Source organism: Phalacrocorax carbo, chromosome 3 (genome assembly GCF_963921805.1).
Source record: "Phalacrocorax carbo chromosome 3, bPhaCar2.1, whole genome shotgun sequence".
In the NCBI taxonomy this organism is placed as follows: domain Eukaryota; kingdom Metazoa; phylum Chordata; class Aves; order Suliformes; family Phalacrocoracidae; genus Phalacrocorax; species Phalacrocorax carbo.
The window spans coordinates 9,730,731-9,751,961 of NC_087515.1; the positions used below are offsets into that span (position 1 = coordinate 9,730,731).

Below are 21,231 nucleotides of genomic sequence, written 5' to 3' on the forward strand. Positions count from 1 at the left end.
AGCACAAAAGTACAACATCTTAACCTTTCACAGTCTTTACTACTTTTTTCTTTATTCCTTAAATGTCAATCAGTTGACATTCCTTTTAATAGGAAGGGTCAAAAGCCATCTGTACTTTTCAAATCTAGTGTTCTGAAATAAAATTCTATGGAACGAAGCCAAGAGTGTACAGCACCCTCCGAAGTGAAAAGCTGCCTCTTACCAGACCTCGTCCAGTTGTAAAAAAATAAATTAAAGTCTACTTTTAGTCAGCCGGTCTCTCCACATATAATTCACAGTATGGAAGTTATATGGAACAGTGTAAGTAAGTACAAAGAGCATTATTTAATCTAAACCAATACAGTTTTCCAGCCAGTAGAGTTCAGATTGTAATTTCAATTCTGAAGCCAGAATATATCTGCCTGATAAATTTTACAGACTGTTCCCCATCTTCCCCCAGCTCTTTGAATAGGAATGCATCTATCAGTAGAAGATAGTAATTTTCACAGTGGTGCTTGGTAATTGATATATCTACATTTATTTTACCTTGATATTTGCCCTCAATTATTAGGACAGGGTTGTAAATTCTTTTAAATTACCTGTTTGTATTTTTGGATTACAACATGTGAAGCAGGATAAAAAAATTTAAGTTTCTGTACCTACATGCCAAAAGACAGAAAAATGAATTTCAGTCATTTCTTAGTTCAAACTCAAATATTCAAGTTCCTCTTGAATACTCTACTCAATACTATTGAATATTAAGCTCCTTTGTCTGTGTAACGAAGAAAATGAGAAATGGTTTACAGCCTACAACAGTCTGACTTCACATTGTGGCAGTCACAAATGACCTGTAAGGCAAGATGCGTTTCAGTTCGCAACCACAGGCTGAGTTTTTCAGCAAGAACCTCAAAGGTTAGACATCATAATTCATAATTTCAGTTTCAAACGTATTTTCATTTCTTCAAAAAGTACTATTTCCTATGCACCCTTTTAAATGGTGGCAACAATCCCTTCAGCAAGCAGTGAAGACATGCAAAAAAGCCAGCTTTTCCACTTCCCTGACTATTTTTTGTTACAAATCCCCCAGGAGAGATACACACATCAGTAAAGACGAAGGTCTTTTTGGCAACATATGCAGTAAGTATTCGTTATGTGTTAAGAGTTTAAGGAATGATTAACAAAAGAGGAACGTCACGTTGAATTACAACAGGCAGATCAGAAAGGCTGCATTTGTGTTGATGAGCAACAGTACAATCACAACAACAAAAAAAGACGTAGGTTTTACTGGAAAATACTGCTTACAACATACCTCGATGATTCCTCTCTCAGACTACAAAAGCTCTACGCTTCTAAAAATGTCTTCCTTTTACTTTCTCTCTTTTTTAAAAATTCTTGCTTGCTATTTTTTGGCACAGCTCCAAAATTTTCTAGCCAAAGAACCATCCTAGACCATGGCTCTATTTCAGACATATTTTTCTTTAAAATAAAAAGACAGAAATGAAATTGATTTTCAGAAGATGAGAGCCTTTAACAAACCACCAGTGAAGTTCTTCTCAAATCAATAGCATCCTTTCCCATCAAGCTTCTTCACAAATTCAATCAATTAAAACAAAAAAAAGAATTCTAGGATCATATATGTAAACTTGTATCTGACAGGCATTTCACTGGGGTGAGAAGGACCATCTATTACAATTCTTTCTCAGCACATCCTGCAAGCATAAGCACCTGTTCCTGAATTTCGGTGAAAGGACTCACACAGCAGAAATACAAGAATTCAATAATTCTTGTCTTACTTATTAGAAGTGCTTATCAAAAGTACTAAATATACGCCACAGGCAGCAATTGATCTTACAGCAGCCTAGTTAAGTCTGCAATATATAAAGAAGCCCAGTTTCATCATGTAGAGAAGGATTCAATGTTAGCAGGTAGCAGCTGGCAGCACTTGGATACTGTTATTAGAAATAGTTTAGGCAGTTTATAAACACAGCACTGATGTGCCTTCTGGTTCAGGCATGAGTAGCTAGATCACGCACTTGAATCACTCTGTGAAAGGCACCTTAAAATAGAGCTGGGGTCTGAGATCACTTTTATCACTGTAAATGCAGAGCAGTTCCATTGACTCTGATGTTTAAAGCCCATGTGCTGGATTTACTCCCAGGCTCCTCTAACACAGTCCAGGAGAGACAGGAGTGACACACACTAACAAATGAAAACCTGAGAAAAGGTGAGTATTCTTTGGAAAGGCAGATTGATGTAACCCTTACAAAGAGACAAAAGCAATTATTCTTTTACACATGGAAGAAATAATAGCCTGGTTTTCCATAGCACTGTACATCACTCCCGCTCTGAATTTTTTTCCATTTGAAGAATACAAAGTGAAGAAGATTAAGTTCTTCCATAGCTAGGCCTATGCAGCTACCCAGAGCAAAATGGGAGCCATTAGTTGATACAACTAAGAAGAAAACACTGTGCCGTAATTGCTGCATGTGTTGAAGTCATGTGCAGCACACTGAAGCCAACGAGCAGAAACTTTCCCCTCATCTGACCTAGTTCTGTCAAAGATTCACACATGCAGATAGTGGGTGTAGAGGTGACACATGCAGTATCTTTAAAAATTTTGGAACCAACAAACCACAGTGAAGAATACTTAAGACCCTCACGGGGAAAGGAAAGTGAGTTGAACTCTGGAAAATTCAGACAAGATATTAGAAGGCCGCCCAGAACTACAGTCATACAAGAAAGTGAACAGATTAGGGCCAGGCCGTTTTACAAAAAGAAAGCAAAGCTGAAAAAAAGCACCAGAAGGATGGTTGGCTTCAGGGCAAAGCTACCTGATGCTGCAGGCTTGTCCTATTTGAAAGGAACTACAAATTTAAGGAATGTCCTTTCCCTGCTCCAACCCCCCCTTTTTTTCTGAGCAGCATATAAAAAATACTGTAAAAATCCAGTATAATTGCAAAAACACAGTCCAGTTTGCTGATTTGTGAATTGCTGCTGACTGCACTGTGACAGGCACGGCACAGAAGGGCACTGTCCCCAAAAAGGTTTCACACAAAATCAACAGAAAATAACAGAAAAAGGGAGAAAAGGCTCAAAGAAACATTAATTTTTCATTAGATCAGTCTAAAAAAAGAAATATCCATTATCTCCAACTCACTGTATACCCAGCCATTGGTAGCCAGGTAGATTCTGTACAAACAGTGGACGAGATGCCCAGGAAGGCTGCAGAGTCCACCCTTGGAGCTACGCAAAGTCTGACTGTGCATGTCCCTGAGCAACCTGCTGGAGCTGACCAGGCTCTGAGCAGGCGAATGGACTGGAGGATGCCCAGCGGCCCCTTCCCACACCAGAAATTCCCTGATCAGATTAGAAAGGATTTCTGATAAGTTATTTAAGGATGACTGTTTTCCACAAAATCGATCAGAAAGGGTGCTCTGTATAGAAGTTAAAGCCTTGAAAAAAGCAGAATACAGTTGTGAACAAAATCCACAAACATTTGTTAAGTCAGTTTTACTGGTGGACATAAGGGGACCTTGGACAATCCCATGGAGGAAAAGCACTGGTTGTCACTGACGAACAGATTCATGGAGGAACCTGACAGCAAGGAGCAGCAAAAGAAGATTCACAGTCTGGAAATTAAAGGCCCCAAAACATCTAACCATCTACTTAAATCTGAAGTTCAAAGATATACACAACCATGGCAGGTGTCTGAGGGAAATCTTAATGCAACATAGGCAAGACTCCAATCTTTCTGACTGTATCACTAATTCTCTTCACAGTTCCTAGGCAAGCCACTGTGTCTATTAGGGGAGTGCAACAAATAGGAATACATAAAAGGTCCCCCTATATAAAAGGGACAGCAGTCTTAGTTTCCAATTCTGTCATATCTTTCTTCCATCAAGAGCTTTTTTCTTTCTCCAGGAAGGTCACTGATCACTTTTGACCTATGTGAGCCACCTCTGTACTCATTTACTGAAATTTAACAGGCTTTGACCCAGGCTTACAAAATAATTGAAATAACGCACAGGTCTTGCTCCAAACGCACCACCAAAAACAGGTTCAAAAGGTGTTCTTTATTTTGTCAAGTCAACCTCCAAAACCACAAATCCAATCCAAGAAACCGTTTCTTCCTCTGTTACCTACTCTTCTGAATTATACCACAGCGCTATGGTAATCACTACACGCCATCATATAACACATATATGCTCTTTTCCACCCCAAAATAGAAGTTTTGTTTGTTACCTCTTACCGACAGTTATTTTGACAGTTCTTTTCTGAGAGTCCATCCTCATCTTCTCCCATAATATCCACTGCCGAAAATATCAGTGCAACCAGAATTGCAAAGCAGCATACCAGTGCAAAGATCACAATGCATCTTTGCTGGGACTGAAAGAGATTAAGATTAAAAAGAGTTTTAATGGCGTGAGCACATTCCAGTCAATGACCTGAGACTCTAAAACTTTTACATAAGATCTAAAATTCTTTGAAGTTCTTATTGCCATAGCTGTCATCATGAAACACACCTCAGGATGAAAACACTCTCAAAACTGTCCTTCAGGTATCACCTTGAGATGTATTTTAAATCTCTCAGACATTGTTAAATAATTCATGTCACAAATAATATTCATAATTTAAACTGTTTTCTGTTTGTACCACAAGGAAAGCATTATGCATTAAAGTAATGATTCTTACATTAACTACGTATTTTCTGATTGCACCTCGCAGATAAATACACACTTAGGATGGCACTCAAAAGTCTTGAGAGTTTTGTTGTGTTGGCTGAAATAAAACATGTCATTGCAAGAACACTGAAGAACAAAGTCATTTTTTTATTGCTACACAAAGTAACTGACATTGTTACTATGATCGTCACAGCAACCGAGACACTTTGGCAAGTCCTTGCCCCACAGTACTTACAATATAAGGAGAAAAAATTCACAGGTGATAGATGGGATTCAAGGAAACAATAGGCGACTGTTGATCAATATGATAGGCAATGCTCTCCACATCTCAGGTTAAATATTAAAACATAGCACCACTTTATTCTACAATATGAAATCCTGCAGTACTAAATCAGATACAACTGTGTAAACCTCCTAAAGACCGTCTCCTGACACACAATTTACACAGCTGCATGAATGTAAAGTGTATTTTGTTCTGAAACCAAATGTTCAAACAAGTATAATGTGCATTTTTCTACTGAAGAACTAACTCCTGTTGCCATAGTTATTTTCTTAATTTTCATTATTGCCCTGTAATTAAAATTTCACATTAAAAAAAAAAGCTTTATAAAGGAATGGGAAAGTGAGAAAGTATATGGGAAAGCAGGAAAAGTGTAAGGGAAAGGAAACAGTGTCGTGCTTGCAGCTGAAAACCAACTTCATAGTATTTCGATTGATCCTGACATCTCATTTAAGAGGTAATAAGTTTCAGAGTAATAAGAATGTTTTCCAGTATGCATAAAGAAAAGGGCTGAGTTTTGTATTTATTTTTAATAAGCTTCCAAAACTTCCAAACTAGAAGAAGATACAAGCTCATACATTTCAGAACAAATCAGATATAAGCATTTTATTTCTGTCTGTGAAATCCTAAAACACAGCAAACAACTTCAGTCAAACAGGACCAATTTTTCTGAAATTTAGTGAGAAATGTATCCTTTTACCTAACAGTAACACCTAATATGTCACTTTGATTATATGCATATTTTAAATATAATGCATATTAGACACTTTCATACATTTCAAATATGTTAAAATCTGTGTCTTCTAATACAATACTTAAAAATCTTACATGAATGCAGCACAATAAAATCTTCTTCAAGCATTCACAAAGCCTACTTCTGAAATAAATAACATTTGGTCTTCCCCCCCCCCCACCCCCCCCACTAGGTATAATCATGACAATGTAAGAAGAATGAAAAATGATTGCATTTGGGTGTCCAGAACTAAGGCTGCAGCCAGGCACACAGTAGGACTTAAGAGAAAAATGTTAAAAGACTGCTTCATTGCCCCATACTACTGGCAGGAAAACTGCCAAAGATAAAGAGATATTCGGATCTGGGATGCTGCTTTCTGCCATTTCTTCATCAAGATGTCTCACGGTCTTGCTAAGATGACCACTGCCTCATGCAGATTTTTACAGTTCTGTAAGTGTATTTGCAGAAACTGATGCAGCTTCTTCCAAGTGCTGCGTGTATCACCATGGCAGCAAGACAGCAAAGCTACTTCCATACCAGTGAGCCAAATGGAGCCAGGGCTCATTGTCCAGCCCCTAAGAGCAGGGCATGTGACCTGGCATGGCTCGCAAAACTAGCGTTCTTTTTCCTCCCAAAAAAGGAAAACTGCAGCCATTTGTAGCAACAAGCATCCTAGCTACCACAGAGTATATAAATGACTTCATGCCATTGCCCCAGGGAATAACTCCCACCTTGCATTCACCATTCAAGCAGCAGAACAGCTACAGAGAGGTGCAAGGTCACTAAACCAGCAGGGACCACGGTAGCTTTCAAAGCTGGGTTAGCACACATGGAGGAAGCAAGAGATGTTTCATTAAAAGGAGTGCACAGTACCTCTATCTCACATGTTTTAAGTCATAAAAGAGCTCTAGAAAACTTTTAACCTGCTTAAAACTTCAGGGTCAAAAGCTATATAAAACCTACAGTGTATCAAAGATTATACAGTATCACAAGAAGGAGTGGAAAAATAAACCAGTAGGTGCAATAGATGCCTTAAGTTGCTTCAATACTAGGAAATTTTATGGTAGCAATTTCTAGGTGATTATGTTCAAGGAATACAGAAAGGGGAGGCCAGAATAATTCTGAATGGATCCCCTTATTTTAGCTTTAATTCCTATTCCACATAAATTTGGGGAGCACGTTCAAGGCTTCTTGACTTCTGTGTTCTATTTGTACAACGTTTAAATCCCTGTTCTTTCAGTTCTGCATGTGTACAGCTTGTCAAACTCTGCAGTTTGACTGATGGCTTCTCACTATAAGCAGCACAAAGTTAGCACCACTAATAAGACCACTGCTATTCTACCAGCTCTAAAAGACAGAACTGCGCAAATCTAATTTACTGCTCTTATTCGCACAGATCCTCTATATTATGCATGTGTCTTTGACAATTACGAGAAAAAGTGAAATAACTAATCCATTAAGTACCATCTTAACAGTATGGTTACAAATAGTCTAGGGGACCTTTTAGATCCACACACAAAAGAAGCACCACCTTATCAAACTGTGACAATAGTACTTTTTCTTTGAATTAAGGATAGCACAAAATATTCAAAAAAACAAAGCAAAAATTCCAAATTTGTGATTCTCCTAACCCTACATTTTTAGTCACAGGTCTGAAGGGTCAGGTAAAGACCATTTTAAAAAGTTTATACAGCTAGTAAGGAGGATTTGGAATGGTTTTACAGCTCATCTTGAAATTACTCCTGCTGCACGGTGATTTTTTGATTGCTTTTAAATCCACGTATTACATTAGAAATTAAAATTTGAATATTGCTTAGATTCAAATTGATGTTTACATTAGAAAACAAAGAATAAAAAACAGCTAATGACACCAAACAAGTCTTCTGAGCCTTGCTTTTGACAGTGGTAATAAATCTTAATATTCATGCACTAACACCATACTGTGGGCAATTTTCTAATAGGCTTTTTTCTAATTAAAATAGATTAGAACAGACCATGTCACTGTTCTATTATAGCATCCGTGCATGCCTGTGTGTGTATGAGCAAATAATAGCAGGCTTCTTGAAAGAATTCAAAATAGAAGAGCTCACACCACAGACAGACTAGAAGGAATCTGTTAGATTTGCTCTTCAGGCTCTTGCGTCGGTGTGCTCGGGCAGGCTGTTTGCTTGATGCTATGTTGTTGTGTATCCCCTTGGCAACTGGGATCCCTCAAAGCTTATCAGACCTATCCTCCTGCTTCCTTCAGTAAATGCCTAAGAACTCTCTGTGTTTAAGCTTTCAGTCTTCAACGCTTAATTACAGAATACAGGGTTGGGAGGGACGTCTAAAGCTTATGTAGCCCATCCGTCCTTATACACGGTCAATTTATACAAATATTACTTCTAACAGATATTTGTCTAACCTGTCCCTAAAAATCTCCAGTTGAAAGAGATCCTACAGTCTTTTCAGGCAGCCCATCTCACATGTTAATACCTTACTGACACCACCTTAAGTCTCTTAGGCTGCAATATATTTTTTTTTTTCTTCCCACACTTGCTGAAAACAGAGAACAGAGTATTTCATTCTTTCCTGCTGCAGTCTCTTAAATATTTGAAGACTGCTAGAGATGCTAAGAGGCCTGGGCCCAGAGCATCTACTAGCTTCATCACTGGACCTGTCAGAGGACATCCATGGCTGAGATTTCACTCTTAACAGTGTGGAGATCTGTCCACTGTAAGCCCAGAAATTCTGTTGCATGAGAGAACAATTTTTCAGAGCTTATGGAAGATTGGGAAAGAAACTCCCACAGGAAAAAGGACTATCAAAAATGGTGTTATTTTCCATTTCATGAGCAAATGCGTTTCTTTCACCTACCTCATCTAGCTTAAACAATACCTATGTTAAAACAAATCCACCAAAACACTGCTTTTACTAAAACAAAGTACGGTATTTTTCAGGCTGCTATACCCCTAGGCAGAGAGTGAAAAAAAAGAGCAAAATCCATACAATGGGTCTGCAGTACAGTGTTATTCAGACTAGATTTTAATCTGAGAAGGACCCTATCTCTATTTATTATTAAGAAAAAGGATTTTCTATGTCAGTTAAGGTTGCATTGGAGGTGCGCTACCCAGGCAGACTTTAAAATGAAAGCAAGAAAGAAAAAGGCTTCCATCTTTACTGCACTTCTGTTGCTCAAAAGCTGTTAAGAACACCTCAGTGGCCCATAAAGCTTTCCATTTCTTCACAAACAATAGGTATCTCTGTAACACACTAAATTTGATCAGGAATTTACTTTTCCCTCAATACAGTACAAAAATGTCCTTCTCTTCCCAAACAGCAGCCATGAAATTGCAATGCTGCATCTACTGAGAAAACTGAGCACATAACAACAAAAACATGTCATGGCTTTGAGATAGTGGTTTATTTTTATACCTATTTGAAGAATAAAGGAGGCAAAATTTATACAGCATAGTAATATTGCGTTCATATTTGCTTGTCAGAACCACAGAGACACTAAGAGGTAGGTTTTCACATCTTCTGTCATATCAGTAGTCTGCTCTTTCCTGCAACATGTCTGAACAGCAGTGTGAGAAGAAAAGCACTTGTCTTCAACACTAGTAACCTGTAAACAGCTCTTAAAATTCTCCTCACGTGTGGGGTTTTATGGCATGCTACAGTACATTTGCCAAAGAAAGCAAGGACCTGGACTTCAAGAATTAACAAACATTCTTGGATTAACCTTGGGTCTTAAAATCATTGTGTGTTTATTAGAGAAAAACATTACTATAAAGACTATTTTCCATTAATCTGGAATCCATATACAGAAATAATCTTCATTGCAGCCTTAAATCTCCCAGCTAGTATGATTAATACCCATCAACAGTTAAGTTCCTATTAAACAAAAATACAAAGGAACTGATCCAGGAGTGCTAAGATAAGTTCAATATTTTCAAATTAGCTGAGCTTAGTGAGCTTCATCCTTGGATGTTTAAGGTGCTGTCTGGGGCTAACAGAGGACTTTTAGCGTGTACCTCTGAAAACTCACGAGTGTAAGTGAAGCATCAGAAGGCTGGAAAAAGCAAAAATGTTACCCATATTGAAGGAAAAAGAAAGTGGGCAGGCAATAGAAGTTGGGAAATAATTAATTAGTTATTTTAACTTCAATCTCTAGAAAATACTTGAGCAATTAAGTAATGAAGCTGTTATATGTAAACACCTAGAAGATAAGAAATTTTGTCAAGAAAAAGTCACATCAATCAATTTTGATTTCCATGTTTCCTAGTCACGAGCCCTGTTACCCTGCTGGAGAAGCTGAAAATAACATATACTTTCATCTTTAATAAAAATTTTCTTACAAACCACAGAAACTATGTCCAGATTATTACAGAAGAGGTTGGAATATCATGCTCATTGAAAAAATGGGAGGACATTTTAGAAGGGATTCAGAAGATTCTCTCGATATCTGTTTTTGTTCATGTCTTCATTAACAATCTAAATTATGGACTAGAAATGAAATGTGCTTATTAAGTTTTCAATCAAAACAAAAGCAGCACAAATTGAAAGCATGCTGGAAGGCTAGATTAAAATTTCAAAATGTTCTTGACAACTTAGGAGATATGTTGAGAAAAATAGGTTAAAATTCAATTAAGGAAAAGAGCTACCAGCAGGTAGGAGCAATCACTTGCACAGACACAGGAAATGAGAAACCATTACAAAAAAGGACAATCAAAATGATTAAGAGGCTGGAGCAGATGCTTTAGTAAGACAGACCAAAAAAGGGTAGGAGTCCATAGTTTGGAGAGGAGAAGAAAGATATATGACCAAAGGGTACAAAATCATCACAAGAGCATCAGCTAGAGTGAAGGCAAAATTATTATGCACCGAGTATCACAATATCAGAAACAGGGGATGTTTATTGAAACTTGTAGGGGTTAAGTTCCAAAAAGATAAAGTAGTCTTTTATGAAGTAGATCTAGAGCGTCCGGCATTTGTTGCTACAGGAGGCTATGAAAGCAAACAGCAGCAGCAGGTTTAAAAAAAGATTAGACAAAGCCTTCAGAAGCATGTCCAGAGCAGGTACTAGAGAAAACAGACAGGGATGTGCCCTCTAATAGAGATGATGGGGGACTTGCTGTTGCCACTGTTAGACACACAGTATAGGACTAGATATGCCACAGGTCTGAGCAGTCAAATATATTTTCTACACTCTAAAATAGTGTCCTTTTTTTACAGAAGGACACACAAGTTATATCTGAACATGAATCAGTCATGTTACACTGTGGTGTTGACTTACATCTCTACATCCTGGTACAACATTTGTACTGCATACAAGGCAAAAATAATCCTTACCCTTAATACTTCAGGTTGGCATATTTTGTTCACCTTCCAAGACTGCATGGAGACAGTTTAGAGAAAAATCAATGGTAAGTATTTAGTCCTATAGTTACACAGAAAGAAGAGAATCAAGAGTTAATTCTCTAAACAACGTTCTTTCATTTCAGTGTTTTCCAAGCGAGCAAGGCATATGAAGTCACACTGTCTGCCCAGCACTCCCTGTCTGCCCAGTTTCTTTTGAATCTGTATTTGAAAGAAAGATTTATAGAAATATTTTACAAAACCCACTATTTAGGTAAACTTGCTGACAAAGACCCAAATTAGTGCCTCTACCGAGGGAAAGATGGTTCAAAGTTTTGCCTTCCAGCACACACACAGCTCAGCACCGTGCAGCATCACAGAAGACAGGGATGGGAAGAATGACTGCTGTGGTGGTACACAGAGGGGTCGAGGGCCCTGCGTACACACCCGCAGTGAAGCAGCTGCACTGGTTTCATTGCTCACTGAACAAGCATTTGACAGACATGTTACTATAAATAGAAAACCAATAAACTACTTTGGAAGAAACGCAAGGCTTTAGCGGTTACTTATCTGAACCTTCTCCACACAAAGTGCTATATTACATTACAGCTATTAACATTCAGAATAGGAGCTCTATAAGAAAAAAGGGTTTCCAGCACATGACCAACTAACCCTAAATGCATTTTGTTGACCAGAATTGGCATAAAAGAAGGCGTGAAAAGCCTGAATACGTTTAAGCGTTCATGTGCCATTTTCCTGAAATTGAGCCCTGACTTCTCAATGTGATATATTGACTCAGTCTTGACCATAATATAAGGCAGCATTATAGTTTGGCAGTGCCAAAAAAAGGCCATTGTCTACCCTAAAAATAGCAATCTACTCAAATCCAATGTCTCCTGCAAAGAAGACAGACAAAAAAAATGAAAACAAAACCAAAAGTACCGAACAATCTGAACCTGGCCTGAACAACCATTTCAGAATACTACCAATACCTCATCAGTAAAAACCACTGTAAATAGGATTTCTATATCCTGATATCTCTACACATCTTTAAAGCCGGAGCCTCTTAAGTTCTAAAACTATCTGAAAGGAAGTTGTAGCGAGGTGGGGGGTTGGAGTGATAGGATGAGACGAAATCGTTGGAAGAGCTTTAAACTAGATACGAAGGGGGAAGGGGATAAAACCAGGCTTGCTAGGAATGAGCCTAAGGGTGGCATGCTTGTGTTGGAGAAGAGGTCAACAGATCAACTGAAATCCATTTATACCAATGCACGGAGCGTGGGCAATAAACAGGAGGAGCTGGAAGCCACTGCACGCCAAGGAAACTATGATGTGGTCGCCATCATGGAAACATGGTGGGATGACTCGCACAGCTGGAGCACTGCAATGGATGGCTACAAGCTCTTTAGAAGGGACAGGCAAAGAAGGAGAGGCGGAGGGGTAGCCTTGTATGTTAGAGGGTGTTTTGACTGTCTAGAACTCAACGACAGTAATGATAAGGTTGAGTGCTTATGATAAGGGTCAGGGGGAAGGCCAATAAGGGAGACATCCTGGTGGGAGTCTGTTACAGACCAACCAACCAGGATGACGAGACAGATGAAATACTCTACAAGCTGTTGACTGAAGTCTCACAATCTCTAGCCCTTGTTCTCATGGGAGACTTCAACTTACCAGATATCTGCTGGAAATGCAACACAGCAGAGAGAAAGCAGACTCGGAGGTCTCCTGTGGGAGATAACTTCCTGACGCAGCTGGTAAGCGAGCCAACCAGGGGAGGTGCCCCGCTGGACCTGCTCTTGACGAACAGAGGCCTGGTGGGTGATATGGTAGCTGGACGCTGTCTTGGGCTCAGCAACAGTGACATGCTAGAGTTCTCGATTCTTGGAGAAGTAAGGAAAAGGGTCAGCAAAACCACTACCCTGGACTTCAGATGGGCAGACTTTGGATTGTTAAGGCGTCTGGTTAACAGAGTCCCTTGGGAGGCAGTCCTGAAGGGCAAAGGAGTCCAGGAAGGCTGGATGTTATTAAAGAAGGAAGTCTCAAAAGTGCAGGAGCAGGCCATCCCTGTGTGCCATTAGTCGAGCAGGCAGGGGAGAGGACCAGCTTGGCTGAATAGTGACCTTTGGCTGGAACTCAAGAAAAAAAAGGGGAGCTTACTGCCTTTGGAAGAAGGGGCAGGTGACTCAGGAGGACTACAAAGCATATTGTGAGGTTATGCAGGGAAAAGATTAGGAAGGCGAAGGCCCAGCTGGAACTTAGACTGGCCGCCACCTTTAAAGATAACAAAAAATGTTGTTATAAATACATCAGTGACAAAAGGAGGGCCAGGGAGAATCTCCCTCCTTTGTTGGATGCGGAAGGTAACCTTGCCAGGAAAGGTGAGGAGAAGGCTGAGGTACTTAATGCTTTCTTTGCCTCAGTCTTTAATAGTCAGACCAGTCATCGTCGGGGTTGTCGGGCCCCTGTGCTGGGAGATGGAGCTAGTATGCAGAATGAAGTCCCAGCTGTTGAAGAGGTGGCAGTCACCGACCTGCTCCTTCACCTGGATGCTCACAAGTCCATGGGGCTGGATGGGATCCACCCGAGGATGCTGAAGGAGCTGGCAGAGGAGCTTGCCAAGACACTCTCCATCATTTATCGGCAGTCCTGGTCAACTGGGGAGGTCCCAGATGACTGGAAACTAGCGAATGTGACACCCCTCTACAAGAATGGTCGGAAGGAGGATCCGGGGAACTACAGGCTTGTCAGCCTGACCTCAGTGCCGGGAAAGGTCATGGAGCAGATGATCTTGAATGCCATTACATGGCACCTGTGGGACACCCAGGGGATTGGGCTCAGCCAGCGTGGGTTTATGAAAGGGAGGTCCTGCCTCACTAACGTGGTGTCCTTCTAAGATAAGGTGACCCGCTTAGTGGATGAGGGGAAGGCTGTGGACATTGTCTACTTGGACTTTAGTAAGGCCTTTGACACTGTCTCCCACAGCATTCTCCTGGAGAAGCTGGCTGCTCACGGCTTGGACAAGCGCACTCTGCACTGGGTTAAAAACTGGCTGGACGGCCAAGCCCAGAGAGTGGTGGTGAATGGAGTCAAATCCAGTTGGCGGCCAGTCACGAGTGGTGTTCCCCAGGGCTCAGTGTTGGGGCCAGTCCTGTTCAATATCTTCACTGATGATCTGGATGAGGGGATTGAGTGCACCCTCAGTAAGTTTGCAGATGACACCAAGCTGGGTGGAAGCATCGATCTGCTGGAGGGCAGGAAGGCTCTACAGAGGGACCTGGACAGGCTGGTTTGTTGGGCCAGAGCCAACGGTATGATATTCAACAAGGCCAAGTGCCGGGTCCTGCACTTGGGTCACAACAACCCCATGCAACGCTACAGGCTTGGGGAGGAGTGGCTGGAGAGCTGCCTGGAGGAAAAGGACCTGGGGGTGCTGGTCAACAGCTGCCTGAACATGAACCAGCAGCGTGCTCAGGTGGCCAAGAAGGCCAATGGCATCCTGGCTTGTATCAGCAATAGTGTGGCCAGCAGGAGCAGGGAGGTGATGGTGCCCCTGTGCTCGGCACTGGTGAGGCCGCACCTCGAGTACTGTGTGCAGTTTTGGGCCCCTCACTACAAGGAGGACATTGAGGTGCTGGAGCACCAAAGGGCAATGAAGCTGGTGAAGGGTCTAGAGAACAAGTCTTCTGAGGAGCGGCTGAGGGAGCTGGGGTTGTTTAGCCTGGAGAAGAGGAGGCTGAGGGGAGACCTTATCGCTCTCTACAACTACCTGAAAGGAGGTTGTAGCGAGGCAGGGGTCAGTCTCTTCTCCCTTGTAACAAGCGATAGGACGAGAGTAAATGGCCTCAAGCTGCGCCAGGGGAAGTTTAGACTGGGTGTTAGGAAATATTACTTCATCGAAAGGGTTGTCAGGCATTGGAGCAGGCTGCCCAGGGAAAGTTGAGTCACCATCCCTGGAGGTATTTAAAACATGTTTGGATGTGGTGCTTAGGGAGATGGTTTAGTGGTGAACTGGCAGTGTTAGGTTTATGGTTGGACTTGACGACCTTAAAGGTCTTTTCTAATCCAAACATTTCTGTGATTCTAAGGACTCTAACTACTGCTAGTGTTACACCCATTATTCCACCAGGAATTCTGCAAGTAAAAATTGCTGTGCTGGTCAAAGTTATAACCAATTTTTTTTCTGGATCAGCACTCGACCATATAATAAAAGACAAAGTACCTTTAGAAAGCCAAACCAAACAAAAAAACCATACCCAAATGCCAGAACTGATGGCAGCAATATTAAATTAAAATTTTGGGGTGACCGAAGAAAGGTCATAAAGTACACTGAAGGGAAGGGTGGAGAGAAGAAAATAAATATGACAGGGGAAAATAATTCTGTCTAACATGGGGGAAAAACCCCAAAAACAGAAGTCCATGGTTCACAAAGGAAAAATTGGAAGAAAAAAAAAAGAGGAAGGAGAAGGTAAGAAAAAGTAAAAAATGGAGGAAAAAGAAATTATAAAAGATAAAAGCAAGAAGTAGAAAGAAAAACAGAGGACTGGAAACAAATATAAAATTGAAAAGATACAAAAAGATATAAGAAAAAAGGTACAAAAATTCAGATTAGCACTTGGGACTCCACAAACAAGAACACTAGAGCTAAAAGGAGTGTTACTAACACGTATATACATAAAGTGCTTAACTTTATATGTAAAGATCTATGTACTGATGAGAGACTGTCTATATACAACTTAAGTTCACAAATATAATTAAAAACTGAACTCAGCCCTCTTCAGAAATCAGGTGAAACACAGCAGATAGACCTTTAAATGTTTGTTTGCTCAGTGACTATTATTTCCCATGAAGAACTGGATACTATAAGGTAGCATTTTGAGAAAGAATGAAATTAGCTTGCATCTTGATGTATTTACTATTTAGTATATTGCAGAACAGTCCATTTAAAATCAGTTACAATCACCAGAGGACAGCCAGCTGGGGGGATCTAGCAGATGATACAAAGACTGGCCTATAGTCTACAAAGTCCAGGTAACAGCAGGCTCTGTGGTTGTCTGATTGCCAGCAGAAAATGCTCTTTGCAATTTTACACCCTTTAGGTATCAGTCTGGAGTCTAGAGCATAGCAGTCCAAGCAGCTAGGAAGCTCCAAGTAGTAGCCCTACTTCTCTCCATGCCTCATTTAAATTTGACGTTGATAGTCTTAACTTCTAATGGAAAAATGGACTGAAATACCAGAATCTCTACAAATCAGAATCTTCTGCAGACACTGAACAAGAAACTGCAGTAACTTGCCATACTGCATCTGCCTCTAGCCAGCAATTCTCATTTTCATAATCAGGAGAACAAAACATAATAGTCTACTACTATCTTTTTCACACTTTGTTCGCATTCGTCATAATTTTTCAACTAACACTGACCCATGAATTTTTTAAATCTTTCCTGGAATGAATCTTGTTCATTGTACAACTTTTAATCTAAAGATTAATCATGTTTATACTAAAGTGAAATGGAGCATTTTAAATTATAAAGAAGGGGAAAAATACACTTATTAGCTGCCAATGAAACATGCTCAAAACTTTTCCCCATAGACATTTCAGTCTCATTTTAAACATCTCTCGAAGAAAAGAAGGACACCCTACATTTGAAGTGTTTGAAGTCATGCATTTAACAGGTCTAAGACGTATTTCAGGTTTTATTTGCATTTGGTCACCTTTGAACACCAAAATGAGCTGGAGCATTTTAGTATCAATTTGGCTGTAACGACTCCAGGCTGATTCCACCCCCATGCCCTTGGGTCAGTCTAACACCCGTTGCTCTGGCAGCACAGTTCCGCCCCAAAGCAGGCAGGACTGCAGTAACTATAGGACAGCTTTAGCTCTTCAGATAAGGCTCCTAAAGGAGCAAAATATAACAGCTATAAAGGTTCTAAATTTTAACATCAACCCTGTCATGCTATTAAGGGATGTTCTGGCCTAAGGACAATCTTTTGAGATGGTGACATCCAGCAATTCAGAAAACTTTAACAGTCTGAATCCAGAACAAGAAGCATTTGGGGACCGAGGACAGGATGGGGTGTGCTCTGGCTCACTGTGGTACTTAGCATTACACCATCAAAGAATTTGAGGCTGCCTGACAGAGGGAAATCAGCAAAATGTTGGGCAGCTGTTTTGCGTGCACACAAATTTACTTTTATGTGCAAAGGACCTTTTAAGAGAAAATACAGTAAGCCTGACAATGTCAGTGCAAGTATGTCCATGACACTTTCGTATCCAAAAGCATCTAAATATTTTTGTGGGTCTTACCCATTTCTGTGCCATGTTCCCTGAAATCAGAGAGTGTTTGGAATGTAGATTCTGGTAAAAGGACAGTTATTAAACATATGATTTTTGTGTGTGTGTATATGTATTCTTAAATACATATATTTACACAAACAGGCACCCCATATATATAATAACGACTGTTAACAGCCAACAAAGATCCGTTTCTAAATCACAAGGAAAAATTAATAGTATGTTAAATTCAGTTATATATGGATATATACAGATGAATACACTGATCTGAATCTTGCGATCTCTAACTTACAAATGGTAATGCCTCTGTTGTGTTTAAAAGTACCTCTAATTTATTTTTGTACTTTAGTAACTGTGGGGAAAAAAAATACTAGTGACATACTCAGTTAAGTAACCTAAAACACAGCATCAACTGCAAAAATCACATACCTTTCTTCAAAGTTTGTCTAATAATATTGTTAATAAGGCTTTAAGAGAAACTAAACAAAATTTAGAAGTCATGAAGAAATATTTTTTTCCCAGTGTTTGCATATGTCATTTCTGGCACAGTACATCATCATATGTACAGTCAGCTCAAGCTTCTTGCACACAGCTTTTCATTGTTTTTTCTAAGATTCTTTCAAAAAGAGACAAGACAAAAAATAAAAGACAAAAATAAGAAAACGTAGCTACTGGCATGTAAATGCCATCGGGGAGGCTGTTAAGACACAAATTTAAGCCCTAGTGCAGTTCTGCAGCATAACAAACTCTGCCTGGAGCATGGTTTTTTTTAGCCAAATTAACACGACAAAATACATTACATTAAACTTTTTCCACTGAGGTTTAAGCATTTCATCCTGCAATTGGGACAGGCTAAGAGTACATGTGCCATCAATTACAGCAACATCACATTAAGACCTGACAAAGCAATCATTCTACAATCAAAGGCAGGTGGTGCAACTGAACCCAAAGGTACTAACCTAGTTTGTTAGATGAAGTGCCAGTTTCCTTTTCATAAAGTATAAAAAGCTAATTAAGACGACTTCAAAAGAATTTTTTTTATAGAGTTTGCTTTTACTCATTCCGAATAGACATACTTAAGGAAAAAGTTTTATTAATGCTATTATAAATTGACACAAGTTCATGAAATGAAATTCTGTCATATGGGAAGCATTTATTTTTAGCTCATTCTGAATTTCTAACTGCACTGAGTACATGTTGAAATAACAGATTTGCCACTTTGCCAAGCAAGTTAATTCCACTGTCACAGAGAACAGAACCAATGTGACATTCACAACAGGAATTACATTCTACTTTAAAGAGAGATAAAGGAAAATAAAGAGAGGCTTACGATCAATAGCTAATCAGAGAAATAAAGGTAAACTAGTTAATTATAGCAATTAACTGTATCTGATCTATGCTTCCTTTCATATGACAGACTTGAGAGGTAATTTAGTTACCATGTTTTTTTATCCTATGAAATTCTTTATTTGAATTAAATGACAGTATTCATAACTTTTATATCTTAAGTAATTCTACTTGATGGATAATTCCTTTACTGGATGGAAAATAAATAATGTTCTGAGTAAAGATGAGACTGCTGTATTGACTTTCGCTTCTGGGAACTCAAAATTATATATATAAAACTGATCCCTACTAGCATATTTGGAAATAGGAAACAAAGATACTCAGCCCAGATCATTCCTTGCCTGCCCAATGCTCAAAAAAAATTCTTTATGTCTTGATCCCTGAATTTCTGCATAAAAGGAATACGAGACAATCTCTCTCCTTGGCATCTGACACTTGTCTATGATTCCAGTTGACATTTTTTACGGTGAACAGAAGAGGACCGATGAGTGGGATGCCACCAAGTGTAGCACCATCCCCTACTCTGCACGCAAAGCTCCAATGTGAAGAAAACCAGGCTGGAAGTACCCACTTTCACGTGTAGCCCACAAAAGCAGCTGACTCTCCTTGGAGGGGGACCCTGGGCTCAGCTTTGGTCACTTTTCTCTGACCAAGAGGGACGTTCCAGTTCTTCTGGTTTTGGGAGTTTTTGTTTTGTTTTGTTTTTAGGGGTGGGTGGGGGAATGTGTTCTCTTTTTTTTTTTTTTTTTTAAATGAAAGCACTTCCTAGCAAAACAGGAATGATTTAGGTATAGAAAAAAATCAATTTCTCAAAGTTTTCAATGACTGGAATGTCTGGTGCTAGCTATGTATAATAATAATTGTTAATAGGTCTTACTGATTCAAAACCATTTGGTCAGAAAGGCTTTCCCTGAATCACAGCAAAAGAACAAAGATTTTAATATCTACCAGGAGAATGAATTTATAAGCACAAATTAATATATAACAAGCAAACAAGAAAAATAGCACCCAGAGAAAAAAGTCAAGAAACAAACAGCAACAGGCCTTTAAGACCTCCAGTATTCTCCTGCCCTCAGCCATAATCACTTTCTGTATGAGATCTGTTACAGTGTTCTCAGTATACCTCACTGTTGTAGGAGTATTTTTTTCCTACCCCTAGTGGAGTTGACACACACCATTATGCATGGAGGAGATAAAGAGAAGAGAATCAAGTAAACTGGCCAAAGTAAATTGTTCCTGGATGTCCTCTTCTTTCCCTGTTCCAACTATATTCACCCTTTCCTGCTCCACTCAACAGCAAAATAATTCATCATTATCATGGTCTCACTCCCACTAACAAGCCCCCACTCTATTCTACCATCTTACATGTTTCACTCTGCATACAGTGCAGAGAAAAGTCCCCAGAAAGGACACCAGGTTTCAAAACCAGTAGAAGATAACAGATATCTTGAGGGGAGTAAAAAAAAAAAATCAGCACCAGCAGGATCCAGTTTTGGTAGAGTCAAAGAGATTGGTTTTCTAGAGAGTGCTACAACCATGTTGCTACACCAGCAGAGTGGAGAACTAGTCCATTCTGGTTAACTTTCTATCTCTTGCTGGAATTACGAGGTATCTTGTCCACCAGCTGCAATACTGCCCCGTTAGCCCTTCCTGTGCTGCCTCATCTCCATATTAATAAGGTCAGAATCCTTCTGGTATACTGGGATACGAAGGTGTCCTGATTTACAGCCTTTTATCAGGTTTTGTTTCTCTGCCTTGTTTTTCTCATTTACTACCTATGTGGAAAAGGTTTTGTCCTACTCTTTTCTTAGTCTAATAATATATTATAGTATTATTCTACTGCATTGGGCTCATTGCCTATTGGTCTATTATCTAGTCAAAATATTTTCTTTGTTTTCTTACTCTGTTTATATGAGAAATGAGTTTTTTAAAATAATAATTTCCACAACATTATAATAAGGATAATCTATCAACATCATAACTGAATGAACATACATTAAGAAAATGTTAGCTTGGCTTCATTATTTTTTATTTTGTTCTTGGTTGTTTTTTGCATCTAAGTCATTGAAAATCCAGATCAAACAGACCCCAGTTATGTAAAACATTTCACTTTACTAGGTGGCAGAGAATCTGCTCTCTCCCTCAATCCATCATCAGATTTCATGACACCTGACTTGAAAATCTCTTGAAGACCTCCACATTTATGTTACATACAGTTGAAGTCAAACAATGCATTCAGAAGCTATTGAGAAGCAAAAAGATGCATGCACATGAATATAGATATTTACACACATAGCTTTGACCACAAAAGTCTCAGTTTAACAGGAAAACAACCCTACAGATTAAATATGATATCCAATATATATGACTATTATGGTTAAAAAGAAAATTATCCATACAGGTACATGGCTGTTCCCATGAAAGCCATCAAGCGTTCTGGCCTACCTGAGTTTGTGCCTACTTTTATTATTGTTTTAAATTAAGTAATCACTACAGATTTTTTAATCATTATCAATTTGGAATTTTAATCATTCTGTAAAATAAAGCATGGAGTGAAGATACTGTGAAGTTCTGGCTGCTTCTT

General features: G+C 39.4%; 1 protein-coding gene across 4 annotated transcripts in view; it reads right to left on the reverse strand.

Annotated features, from left to right (window-relative positions):
- The window catches only part of PLD5 (phospholipase D family member 5), a 201,424-nt gene that overhangs the window by 113,411 nt on the left and 66,782 nt on the right, over positions 1-21,231 (reverse strand). For 3 of the 4 annotated variants that reach the window (XM_064445785.1, XM_064445783.1, XM_064445784.1), the window contains exon 2: positions 4,229-4,365. In XM_064445785.1, the coding sequence (XP_064301855.1) occupies positions 4,229-4,365 (137 nt within the window). Of the gene's footprint in view, positions 1-4,221; positions 4,366-21,231 lie in introns of those variants that run through there. The other variant, XM_064445786.1, reaches the window with a different exon arrangement.